At 45.0% G+C, this 13,281-nt stretch overlaps 1 protein-coding gene across 5 annotated transcripts in view; it reads left to right on the forward strand.

Moving 5' to 3' along the window:
- Nucleotides 1–9,509: 9,509 nt before the first annotated feature.
- The window catches only part of EVL (Enah/Vasp-like), a 120,982-nt gene continuing 117,210 nt past the window's right edge, over nt 9,510–13,281 (forward strand). For 4 of the 5 annotated variants that reach the window (XM_059475065.1, XM_059475068.1, XM_059475067.1 and 1 more), the window contains exon 1: nt 9,919–10,056. In XM_059475065.1, coding sequence (XP_059331048.1) covers nt 10,034–10,056 — 23 coding nt within the window. In that variant the 5' untranslated portion in view covers nt 9,919–10,033. Of the gene's footprint in view, nt 9,590–9,918; nt 10,057–13,281 lie in introns of those variants that run through there. The other variant, XM_059475066.1, reaches the window with a different exon arrangement.

Here is a 13,281-nt window from a genome sequence, read left to right on the forward strand (position 1 = left end):
GCCAAAATGAGAATTCAGGTTTCATCAGTAACTATGCTACACAGTCCTGAAGGAAACACTGGGGCTTTACTATTCCAGCCATCACCTTCAAAATCCTGTTCATGTTAGAGGAGATAGGAAGATTAGGAGATGCATGGAAAATTCTGGTTATAGAACACAAACAAAACCCTCCCCCTAATATGGGGTCTCTGTTAGTGTTTTGCTTTTATGAATTTTAGTGCTCGTACTTTTGTTAGGAAATTGAATCTCATCCCTACTACCAATGGAAACTGGAGAGCTGATGATGTTCAGATGATGTGGGGTCCTAAATGCTGCTTGAGCTCATGGACTGTACAAAGACTTTTGCTGTGATGCAGTTTTTGTAATTTTCATGCATTTGACTCTAAAGGGTAACATGCAGCTTATGTTACAAAGATATTTTTGTGTTCATTTTGGCACATCCTTTAATTAAAGTGTCAGACATAATACTGTTTCATTGGAAAAGCCAGTGGACCCCCTTCAATGAGTCCAGCAGAAGCAGGAAAAAAAAAAAACCAACAAAAACCTGGGAGCTGTGATATTTCTCAGTTTCTTAAACAAAAACAAACCAAAAACCCACAAATTTTCAATCTTCAGGGTTTTTTTTATGTGAGGAACAAATGAGGGATAGAAACACAATATTCATAACAATACTTTGCAACATAAGCTTCCTGCTTTGGTTTTGATTTGCCATAGAATAAATATCATAAAACATTTCTCCTTGCTAAGTCTGCCTCAAAAACATTGGGTCTTAGTGATGCTCTGCAAAGGGATTGGTAAATTTGGCACATTTCCATTGACCCTCTGCGGCGTGGCCTGGCCACGTGCAGTTCAGAGAAAGCTCCCCTGAGGTTCTCCTGGGTTGTAGGATATACTTGTGGCCATCTCTAGCTTTCCTCCAGCCTTAAAGGAAGAAGGCAGTGTGAATTCCCAGCACTGTGGCCTCTCTGTGTCAGTGGTTCTGGTTAAGGATGATGCACAGTCCCCCTCCCCTGGCTGTGCTTTCCTTGGGGAGCAGGCGTGGTCAGCAAGCAAATTCCATGGGAGCTGTCACCAAGGGGAGAGGCTGTGGGAATGACCTGGTGCTGCCTGTGGAACATCTGCTGTAGCAGCCAGACACACTTAGGAGCAAACTGCTCTGTGCCCAGGGGATGGGAAGGTCCTGCTCTCAGAGCCAGAGGGCTGTGGAGGCTGGCAAGGACAGCTGGAGATCATTGAGTCCAACCCTTGTTCATGACCTTGTCCTAAGGAGTTCTGAACATCTCCCAGGATGCTGATGGCAACCTGTGCCAATGTTTGAGCACTCACGATAGAGAAGTTTCTTCTTATTTCTGAATTGTATTTCCTGTATTTTAAAATTTGTACCTATTGCCTCTTGTCCTCTTGTCACCTCTGAGAAGGGTATGACTGCCTTCTTTACTCCCCCATTCTGTATTTTTAGAGTGGTGAATGTGTCTATAATGAAGTGATGTCAGAAGCCTTACTGGAGGCAAGACTTGTTCATGCAGAGCAGGCCAGGACCTGGCCAGGGTGACAGTGGTGTCACCTCCCCTGGCCAGAAGCACAGCTCCAGTGGCACCAAGTCTCTCCTGCCAGCAAGGCCATTGCGGATAGCGTGTGAAAGTGCTGATGAGTGCTAGGATGTAATGAAGCCTTGGAGGAATCAGAACGTTGTGTGCTCTCATGGGAGTGAAGAAATGTTGTTCTGAAATTGCCACAGCTTAGGTCTGGTGCTGCTGTCAGGAGCTGTTTCTGAACAAAGAATTCCACAGTGTGTGTGAATAATTCCTGCACGTGTTTATTCTAATGTCCTTTGCATCAGATGCAAGGGAAGAAAAATCTGTGGTTTTTGGGGGTTTTTTCCCTTTTTTTTTTTTTTTTTTTTTTTTTTTGTAGGAAGAAGGGGGAGAACACATTCTAATGTGATAGCAAAGCAGCTCAGTTTTGTCAGATTCTCTGTCAACAGCACCTATACTGAATAACCCCCACATGTAGCAGCTTTCCAGCACCTAAAGGAGATCTGGAGAGGGGCTTTTTATTAGGGCTTGTAATGAGAGGCCAAGGGGGAATGGCTTCAAATTGAAACAGGGGATGTTTAAATTAGGTATCAGGAAGAAATTCTTCCCTGCAAGCATGGTGAGGCACTGGCACAGGTTGCCCAGAGAAGCTGTGGCTGCCCCATCCCTGGTAGTGTTCAAGGCCAGGTTGTATGGAGCTTGGAACAACCTGGTCTAGTGGAAGATGTCCCCACCCGTTGCACAGGCTGGAATGAGATGATATTGAAGGTCCCTTCCAACCCAAACCATTCTATAAATCTTTGTTCCAGGTGAAATTCTGGGCCTTGATCCAGTCTGAGCTTTCACATTATGTGTATGTAAAATCCCCGTAAGCCAACAGCTCCTAAGGCTGGATGCTGCAATCTTGTGCTGCAGAGAGCTTGCTCTACAGATAGTTTAGCCATCAGGACTTTTATCAGCTGCAGTGAGGTTACTTTTGGCCAAGGAGCAGAACTGTAAAACAACCTTCATTTTCCTCTTGCCTATATCTTGCCATCTAACTAGAGAGTGGAGAAGTGTAAGTGTTACAACCACCCCAGGAGCCAAAGGTAACCCAGGCTTTGTTAATAGATCCCTCGGGGCAGAATAGAGGGAAACAACACTGAATGCTCAGTGTCTGTGAATATACACATGTAGGATTCATTGCAGAACAGTTTGGTTGCACAGGAAAACAGATCTTGGTTTTATTATACATTGAAGTATCTTAAGTGATACTTCAATGCTTTTATATTGTCATGTTGCTGTAGATAGCAACAACCCATTTTGGTTGTTGCTATCTACAGCAACATGACAATATAAAAGCATTGAAGTATCACTTAAGGAAATGTATAAGAAAGAGAAAGAAAGGGTAAGAGTAGAAAGATCTCACCACCCATGGCCCTCACAGTGAGGCTTGGTTGTTTTTTTATGTTAGTTGGTCAAAGTGATGGTTGCAGACCGATTCCATGAGGATATGGTAGTGGTGGCAATCCTAAAGAGGCAGTGGAGAAAAATGCCCAGACCACCCCATCTGTTGGGTTTATAGTCAGTCAGGTTCAGGTGGGAGCACCCAGGTGCCTCCCTTGGGGCAGGGACTTTAGGCTGGATGATGTTGTGGATCAGGGGATGCTGTGGGAGTCTTTGACACCTTTGAATATGTCACAGCTGCTCTATCAGTGTTACATCAGTGCAGTTGAGGCTGTTGTGGCTCATTATGGCCCATCAGCAGAGATAAAAACCATCAGGCCACTGTACTACCTGGCAGGGGAGTTGTCACAGCTGGGCTCACTGGAGTGAGGCTGGGGTGACAGGACCTGCCTGCTGGGGTTGCCTCTGTCCTGACCTCTCTCAACACCAGCTGAGCCCCGAGGGCTGGGCTCACCCCACTCTGCACTGCAGCAGCTTCCCCAGTGCCTGAGCCAGCAGCATGCCAGCCCCCTTGGGGGTACTTTCCTCTCCCCAGAGCTGGGACCATTGAACAATACTATCCCCATTATCTTATCTCATGTCCAAATTCCAGCTGATAGGCATGTCTGGGGAGGTGTGGGCTTCAGGGATGGTGGCAGGTGGGCACCTGCTTCTCTGCAGTTTGCTCCAGTGGGCAAAAGCCCTTCTATGGATTTAGAAATGTTTAATCCATTAAGTGTTTCAGTCTCTCGCAATAAGAAGACCCAGTTGTTACTAGGAACACTCTTCCAATGTTCACCAGAGAAGATGTCCAGTAGACACTGGTATTTTCCATGCAGCATAACTTCTGTCTTGCCAGTATACCTGATAATGAGTCACAAATTCAGCAATGATGTGCCCACTTGTGTGGGGGAGGTTGCTTGGTTTGTGGTGGCTGCTACTCCTGACTGCAAGCCTGCCACTGGACAGGTGAAACAAGATCCAGGCCACTGGCTGGCTTGGAGATGCCAAGAAGGCAGGGTGTTTGTGTGGGTATGTGTATTGTATCCATGTCTGAAGCACACAGGTGTGTGTTTGGTGAGATAGGAGGTGTACACCCCACAGAAGTGCCTCAATGTTTTATTGGGAAGTGCCCTTTAGTGGATGACTGACCATGGTTTATTCAGACACTTTTTCCAGTTCCACTGACATTTCATTGATAGTGGGGATAATGCTGGTCAAGTTGTAACCTCTAACTTCCCTTTTTCCCCCACTTAATCCCTCACATTTTGGAAAAAGTCAAATTGACTAATTTCAGCTAGCTTTAAGGAAGTTTACAACATATATTTCTCTTTATTTTCCCTGACGGTGTCTTCTGTGTTCTGCTCTGTGCTTGTACAGATACAAATCAGGAAAGATGTAGCTGCTGTAAGATACTGTGGCTGTCAGGTGAATATTGAGGCAGTGTAATTTATTATTACAAAGCAGACTTCTGTCTGCAGCATGATTCAAATTTGTCTGTGCTGAACAGGAAAAAAAAAAAAGTTGATAATTGTTTATCTTGGAAAAATAATACATTATTACCTTGCACTTCAAATTTGTGTAGCCTGGTCCCTTTCCTTGGAAGGGATTTTTGGATTTTTATCAGTAGGGTCATAGAATGGTTGGGTGGGAAGGGACTTTAAACTGGGTGGGATTTAATTCCCACTCCCCTGCCATGGGCAGGGACAGCTTCCCCCAGGCCAGGCTGCTCAGAGCTTCATCCTTGGGCACTTCCAGGGATGTGTGATCCACAGCTTCTCTGTTGCAGTGCCTTGCCACCCTCACAGGAAAGAATTTCCTCCTAATACCTATTCTTAACTGACCTTTCAGATTGAAGCAGTTGTCCCTTGCTCTGCCACTACAATTTGTATGATTTTAAATAATTTCTCATAAACAGGAAGCAATACCCAAATCCTGGTCATCTCAACTAACATTTGCAACCTACACAGACTGAATCTTAGTTTTTAGATGTTTGGTGACTTGCCCATATTTCTTCTTTCACTAATTTGAATTTATCTCATATATCCTTGTCTGTTGTTTATGTAAGCTGCTTTTCCATTTTCAGCTTTCTGTGGTGGTCAGCACCACACAGTCCTACACTTGGCTGGATATTTCAGGCACTGTTGCAGTGATCAATAACTTAATAATCTGTGTGGAGCTTTTAGCTTTCACCCTGACTGGCTGAGTTCTGTTGGACTGCTAGCTGTGACTTGGTGCTGTCCCCAAGGGCTGATAGAAAATCAGTGAGAACCCCATTCTCTCTGGTTCACTCCAGTGCATCTTCCCTGAAGCACTGGAATGAGGCAGATGGATGTGAAACAACTTCCCCTTTGAGCCCTGTGTGCTGGTCTGCACCTGGTACAGGGTGTCTGCTCCTGAAAATGGTATGTGATACTCCCAGAATGATAAGAGCAAAGCTGTGGGGAAGGCATCAGCCATCCTGTGGTCAGGAATCTCAAGCCCTGAGATTTGCAAAGCATGAAGCATGCTTTCAGCAAAGTGGAGAGGGGAAAAAATTGATTTTTTTCTGTGCAAATATTCATGGGTTGTGATAATTACAAGATATATAAGTGAGTTAGGATTTTTTGGTGAAGGTTGACATCAGGAAATCAAACTTTCATGGTCAGCCTGGAAACCTGAGAGTGAAAGGAGAAGCCTGAAATATGTTGGATTATCCTTGTGCATCAAAATTCACATTGTATGTTAAGGCAATACATAATAGAAATACCATTAATAAAAGGGGGGAAAAAATGTTCATTTTTGCCCCACCCATCCTCCCCTTTAACAGCTGAAGCTTTGAGTCAGTACTCCAATACTGAATGCATCCTTGTTTTGTAAACTTAAGGGTGCTGCAATTATTGTTACAATTTCCCATACCTGAACAAACAAAGGTAGCCACTCCTTTTATATTTCAATAAACATTTTAAATCTTATTTTCTTAAGCCCACAAAAGATATTTGAACTCAGAGTCAATCCTGTCAAAAGGAGATTTTTCAGCATATCCTGGGATGCTGCCTGTGATTGCCACATTCTGCACAGTGCAGAAATTTTGGAGATGCAGTGAATGAACACTCATCAGATATGCTCTCGTTGACTCATTTCCCTTCTTTTTGTTTTCTTCCTCATGAATTGAAGTGAATGCTGAATTTTTCAGCACAGTTGCAAGGTTTTTTTTTAGAGTGGTCTGAATATCACTTCAGCATGATGATAATGCAGGCTTAATGACAGAAGTCCACTGTGTCAGTGCCTTTCTTCCTTTCCTTTCTTGAGCAAGGGAATAACTTCATTAAAATGTCTCAGTCTGTTTGTGATCAGATAATGTCACCAAGCATCTGGCAAAGGCTTTGGTGGAATTTCAGGTCACGAGGACAAATGCAGACACACTGATATACTAAATAACAATAATGCAAATGTTACGCATGGGGAAATGGGCTCTTAGCAGAGTATCAGCATGAGGCCCTTGGATGGCAGTGAAATTCTAGATAAAGCCAGAAATCTCACCAGTATCCTCTGCCTTGTTCTGGTTTGTCATGCTTCCAGGCTTTTTGTGCATCCTTTGCTTTTTTGACAAGCTTTCATCAAGGATAACCACTCCTATTACAGTCACACTTGTTTGTTAGAGCCCAGCATTAAAACTCCAAAGTGTTTCCCAAAAAGTTGCTGCTTATCTTCTGTGTCTCAATGTCACATCTTTTCTGGCCTCTGATCAGAAGGTGGGGTCTGGCTCCCACAATTCCCATGACATAAATTGTCCCACCCAATCTTAAGCAAATTTTTATTTCATGTGACATAATTTCAATTTTTGTTAAAATGAGGCACATTTGTCATCAAATGTCTGGACTGGTTACACTGCCAGGAAGGGAACAAACAACTTCTTGTGAAAATTTTCATTGCTGATTGTGGTTTCTGACATAATTTCTGTCTGCTCCTCAAGGCCTTCAGTCTGGCTCAGGGCACAGGAAGTTGCAGTCTTTGGTAAAACTTTACAAGGAGGTATTATAGTCCTGCATTTATGTATGAATTTGGCCACTGCATGTGTTCATGTGACTTTCTGAAACTCCTGTGGGTTCTGTTTGGTAAAATTTCATGCTGAGCCACATTCATGCCTACAGTGGGACATGATCTCAGCTCTCACTATTGAATATGGGAATCCCAGTGATTAATTAACCAGAATTGAGACTATTGGTTGTCTCACATGACAGAAGTCCTGCTGTTTCTGTGTGTAATGCTGTCAGCTGTTGTGGAAGTGCTGGCCAAGAAAAAAAAAGTTAAAATGTTATCCTAATGAAGCCTTTCAACAGCTGACCTCTGCTGTATATGAAAACTTTGTAGAGGATGTTTGCTTTTCTAGTCCTTCACAGTGAACTCATTGATGACAGAAGCCTTGACTTGAACAGTTAACTATTTATTTGCATTGTGGCTGTTGAGAAACTGCAGAACTTGGAAGAGCAGACAGTGATTCTGTCAACTTTATTTCAAGAAGAATGCTTAGGGGAAAGCAGTATGTTTGCCCTTAATTCTGTAGAATGGTTTTATTTTAGACAAACAGCATGAAAAAGAAGCACCAGCCCTCTTCCACTTGGTTCAAGTCAGAGGAAGATTGTGGTGAGCAGGAAAACAGAAGTGCAGAATTCTGTCCTTGCCCCATGAGGGACCTTGGCTAGCTCTGGAGGTATAAATCCATTCCCTGCAAGGTCAGGAGCAGAGCAGTTGCTTGCAAGGGGTTCCTGTGCTGTGCCCAGCTGCTGGGGTGCTGTGTGCAGTGAGCACACTGTGCTGAGGCTCAGCCTAAATATGGCAGGAGGCTTCTTTGATGGCTGTGTTGTTCTCCTCTCTGCCAGTTTTAATCTTTTATTAGGCTGTAGCCAGAATCACCTACCTTGCAGTCCTTCTCTTGCTGGATGCCTGTGGAAGAATTAATTTCTGTCAGATGGTGTGACTGCATGTGTTTTAGTGTTCCTACAGCGTGCCTTTATTGTCACTTTACGCTATCACATTTGTTTAAAGGAAATAAAATGAAACCCAAGGTCACTACTACATTAAAAACACCATGTCTCAAATAAATGTGGATTTTTTTTTTGGGCTGGGTATTCCCAATGCTGGGTTTTTTTGCCATGAGTGCCTTTTCCTTCTATTCCAGCCCTTTTTCTCTGTATTTCTTAGATCCATGAGATCAGATACCACAGTTACCATGGCCTGTCCCCAATCCCTGTGTCTAGGAGATGTGGCAGTCTGTACCCTTTGGATGCTTTTCCAGCCTCCAAATCCCACAGCTCGGTGGGGCAGCCATTGCCCTAGAGCCTCAGGAGCTGTAGTTGGGTTTGGATATTTCAGACTCCAGCCAAAACCCTCCATGTGTTTCCTTGTGCTAGAAACCAGCCCTAGCACTGAAAGAGGCAAGGAGGGGAGCAGCCCCAGCAGTAACTTTGAATTTGCTGTCTCCCTGTGGCTTTCCCAGGCACCATGTTCTCCCACTGCCCCATTCTCTCTCTTTTCCAGGGCTGGGACTGACTTCTCAGGTTTGAATCTCCCTCATTTCCAGCAATCTCCACCTTTCACCTGCTCTCTAGCCAGCAGAGCCTGTCCCCCTCTGGCCAGTGCTGGCACCCATGGGTGTCCCCACGCTGCGGTGGCTGATGATGAGGCTGATGCAGGGTGCACAGCCTCAGGGTTAAACCTCCACTCCACCCTCCCCATCCCGATGCAATGTGCACAGCCTCAGGGTTAAATCCCCATCCCTATGCAGGGTGCACAGCCTCAGGGTTAAACCTGCCCCCTGCCCTCCCCATCCCGCTGCCGAGTTTGGCTGCCTGGGCAAAGTCTCTGCAGTCTCATGGCTAACACCCAAACAACCCCTAAGCAAGCTGGTGAAGGGAGTGTGATTCCTGCATGTCCAAAATTTCCAAGGGATGGCGAGCTCTGGCTCCTGCTGTTTGGGGTGTGCTCCCCAGCACTCTGAGCCTCAGCACGGGTGGCTGCCGTGTTATTTCCAGCAGCAGCAGCAGTGCCGTCCCTCGCCGAGCCCTTCCCGGAGCGTGGCCGTGCTCTCCCCGCGGAGGGGGCGAGGCTGCAGCCCCGAGCCCGCCGTGCCCCGCTGCCCCCGGCACAGGGTGGAGTGGCCGTGCCACCGGGTTGTCCCCGTGTGTCGCCCCTGGGGTGCGCAGCGGATGCTCTGCCCCCTGCGCTGGCTGCGCTGTTGCCATGGAGACTGCGTGCGCTGTTGCTAGGCAGCTGAAGCATCCTCGCCTGCACACTGCAATGCCACGAAATGCTCAACTTTCCTCATTCCTGTCTCCCTTCTGTGATCTCGCAGACATGACTCCTTTGGCTCTTAGCCCACCTCGTTCAGTGGCACTGCTGCAATTTCTTGGTGTTAACCCTGTAAACCCTAAAAAGCCCGTGTGGCCCTGCAAATGGGGTTTGTGGCAATGAGTTCAGGGCTGAAGGAGTTAAAGTGGTTGGGAATAGACTACAGAGGAAATGATTTCTAGCAGATAAACTACTTTAAATGTTCTGGCATTCATGGAAGGGGAGGTTTGTGGATGCAGTCTTTTGTTCCATCACTGATGGTTTAGATGAATAAAAACAGACTAAAATATCACTACAAGGTAAGAAAACCAGCTTGAATGGGCCTAATTTATCTCTTTGGTTACAATATATATTTAGTTTTTTATTATCCTCTGCTTGCGCTTGCTGATTTCGGTGTAGCGTGTGAATGATAATTTAGCTGTGAAGCCTGTCGTGTGCCGTATTTGACTTATTTGGCTCGAATAATGAAGATATCAGCCTGTATTCTTGGAGTATACTGCATTAATCAGACTTGCAGGAATGATCACATGGTACTCTATCGCCTTTTCCTGTTAGCTGCTGCTTGTCAGCAGCTGGCTGAGCTGTAGGCTGCAGGCCAGTATCTGCATACCCTTTCTCCTCAGAATATTCCAAATATACTCCCTCGTCATTATGCATTTTGCTGCAGTTTGACAAACTAAATGGTCCTCTGCACGTTAAGAAGATTATTTTCCATTTCAGAGCATTTGTGTAGTTGCTAGGCCATGTATGCATTTGAAGAATTCAGGTAGGCTCTCTGTTTTATACATCAGTGTGCTCGGTTTTTGTTCTCACAAGATTTTTGCTGTGTAATGTCAGTCAGCTCTACAGTTAGCTCTTCAATGTGCAGATTTTTATTGTGTTTTATAATCTCTGCCCTGTGCATGGGGAGAAGTGCTTGGAGGGTTCGTTGCAGGTAACGGGAGCTTAACTGCATGATGGAGTGCAAAGCTGGGTAATTGATGATATCTTGCACAAATTTCATGGCCATGCAGCCAGAGACAGCGAGTGCAGGGTAGTTATAAATATAAACCAGAAACTGTTCTCTTTGAAAGGGTCTTTGCTATTTTTAGTTCTGGAGAATCTGACAGATGCTCCTTCAAGATAAAATACTGATGGTGATAGAGAAGAGAAAATTGATGCTTGGATTGTACATAGGATTATTTTTTATGCTGCTGCAGAGTATACATGTCTTTTTCATAACCTTGTAGGTGCAGAATTCCTTATGAATTACGTTTAAAAGAATATTATTGTTTTGTTTGTTGGGGTTGGTTTGTAGTTTGCAAACATTTGAACAACTGTGATTGTTAGAATATAAAATTAGCACTTTTTATTTGATATTGGTTCTGCTCAGTATTGCCTCTGCCCCCTCTTCTCCATCCCCACCCCCAGTATAACTCCATCCTTATGCAAGTATTGAGGTCTATTAAAACCCCAACAGATATTTGAAGACATGAAACAGAATTTCTGCCCTCACTAATAGACAATTATTTTCCTATGCAGTTTGGGACTTGAAAAAATTCTGGTCAGTACTTGTGGGGTAGGGAGTGTCTCACTTTTTGTAAAAAAATGTTTTGCTTAATGTGTTCAGTTGTTGTAACTTGTGTTATACAATTGTCCAGATAAAATGGTGACAATTTTGAAACAGCACTAGGCATCACCCTGTGATAAGTTTGTCTGCATATTGTTATAATAATGTATCTTTAAAATATCTTTCCTTTTGAGTCAAAAAAATGGATTGTTTGACTAAGCATGTAACTAGAGGAGATGATGGATTCTCTTTCTATACACAATGAGCATTCTTTATCAAATACCTTAAAATTAAACTTTCTACCCTCAGATTAGATATTTTTAACATTATTTCTGCCTTTTGTTAGGCAAATATATTGGCAATTCCTACTATTTTGTGACTTGCTGCTCAGTTCTGTGTGTGAGTGGTGGCAAAAGCAGGTACAGGACACCCCCACTCCCCAAAATGTTCTGATTCCAGCTGCAAGGGCTGAGGAGATCCAGGCTGACTGTGTGTATTCCTCCTGTTGTGAAATGCAGCATGAATGCTGTCTGAGGGGAAAGATTTTACTGGAAGACTAGATAATGCTGTGTAACTGCTGTTGTCAGGGCTGTCAGGAGATGCTTGGAATCTTGACATTGCTGATTGTTGGCAGTAAATTAAGGTGCAAATGGGCCCCAAACTTGCTGTGCCACTTACTGTGCCCGCAGAGTTGTTTGTATTTCTGCCAGTTTGCTGGGTCCTATTCTTAACTGAGTGAAATTCTCAATAAATCTACAATGAGAAAAAAAAAAAAAGGATGTTTTAAAAATTCTGCTTTTAAAGCCTTAGCTGTCTTTCAGTGGCTTTCCTAGACATCTTGGGCCAGAGGGACACCTAGTTTTATGGCAGGAATGGCCAAATGCTGATTACACACCCATTATTAAATTATGTGTCATCCTCTCTTAGACTTGATTTGAAAATAGTATTAACATTTGATGTGCTGACTGCTAGACATTTTCTTTTAAATTTTGCACTGGTAGGGTTGGTGTTTCTGTATAGCAACATTTAAATGACATTTGTTTTATTAGGAATTTCCATGGAGTTTGGTTGAGGTTGCATCTGCATGTCGATGGGTTTTTTTTAATGGTATGATTATTCTCGTGCCTGTGGCTATTTCAGATTTTGATGGCATCAAAACAAATCTTGCAAGATAAAGATTAGAAAGAGGTTTAGTTGAGCAGTGGGGTGGGAGCCTCCCTGCCATGGGCTCCTGGAAGCAGAGTGGCTGTAGCAGCAGAGGGCACTCTGCCCCAAGGGCCCCAGCTCTCTTTTAAAGATCCCTGTCCTCCGTGTGCACGAAACACGGGCTTGCACTCATCTCCCACCTTGGCTTTCACCTGAAGGGGATGCTCGTGTGTGTGTGTGCTGCAGCAGGGCTGGTCCATCCCCCAGTGCAGCCACAGGCCTTGAGCACCCAATAAAGTGTCCCCAGAATGGGTGATCCCATCACTGCCTGCTCATGCACACCCATCCTGGGGATCCCATCACTGCCTGCTCATGCACACCCATCCCAGTGATCCCATCACTGCCTACTCCCGTCCTGGGGATCCCAGCAGTGCCTGCTCCTGCACACCCATCCTACTGATCCCATCACTGCCTGTTCATGCACACCCATCCCAGTGATCCCATCTCCATCCTGGGGATCCCATCACTGCCTGCTCATGCACACCCATCCCAGTGATCCCATCACTGCCTACTCCCATCCTGCTGATCCCATCACTGCCTGCTCATGCACACCCATCCCAGTGATCCCATCACTGCCTACTCCCATCCTGCTGATCCCATCACTGCCTGCTCATGCACACCCATCCCAGTGATCCCATCTCCATCCTGGGGTTCCCAGCAGTGCCTGCTCATGCACACCCATCCCAGTGATCCCATCAATGCCTGCTCCCATCCTGGGGATCCCATCAGTTCCTGCTCATGCACACCCAACCATGCCATCTCTCTGTGTTACTCTGCTCTTTTTTGTCTGTCTCCCCACTGGCCCTTCCAGACCTGCAGGACTCCCCAGCAGGGTGGTGCGGGCTGTGGCACCCTGAGCCTATGCCAAGAGGTATTGCTGCAATCAGGCCACCCAAGCTCCCCCCTGATTTCATTTTGATGCAGCCATCTTCACTTCCCTGGTGAAATGGTGCCAGGTTATTTTTGTGAAGTGTTAAGCAGCTGCTGGACCTCTCTGAAGAGTTGTCTCACTTAAAGACTGCAAGTGACTCTGGTGTATTGTTTGTGAAAAACTTATTTGTAAAGCCCTTTGGGATGAAATCTTTCCTGTGTGGTTACTGGCTGGATAAAGAGAGACTCAAGCCTCTGAAAAATAGGGAGTAAATCCATAGAATAATCTCACAGCTTCTTGTATCAGCCAAGCTTGGTTTATCTTCCTCTTGGAAAGAATCTAATATCCCTGGAAAAACTTTGCTT

Source organism: Ammospiza nelsoni, chromosome 6, assembly GCF_027579445.1.
Source record: "Ammospiza nelsoni isolate bAmmNel1 chromosome 6, bAmmNel1.pri, whole genome shotgun sequence".
In the NCBI taxonomy this organism is placed as follows: Eukaryota; Metazoa; Chordata; class Aves; order Passeriformes; family Passerellidae; genus Ammospiza; species Ammospiza nelsoni.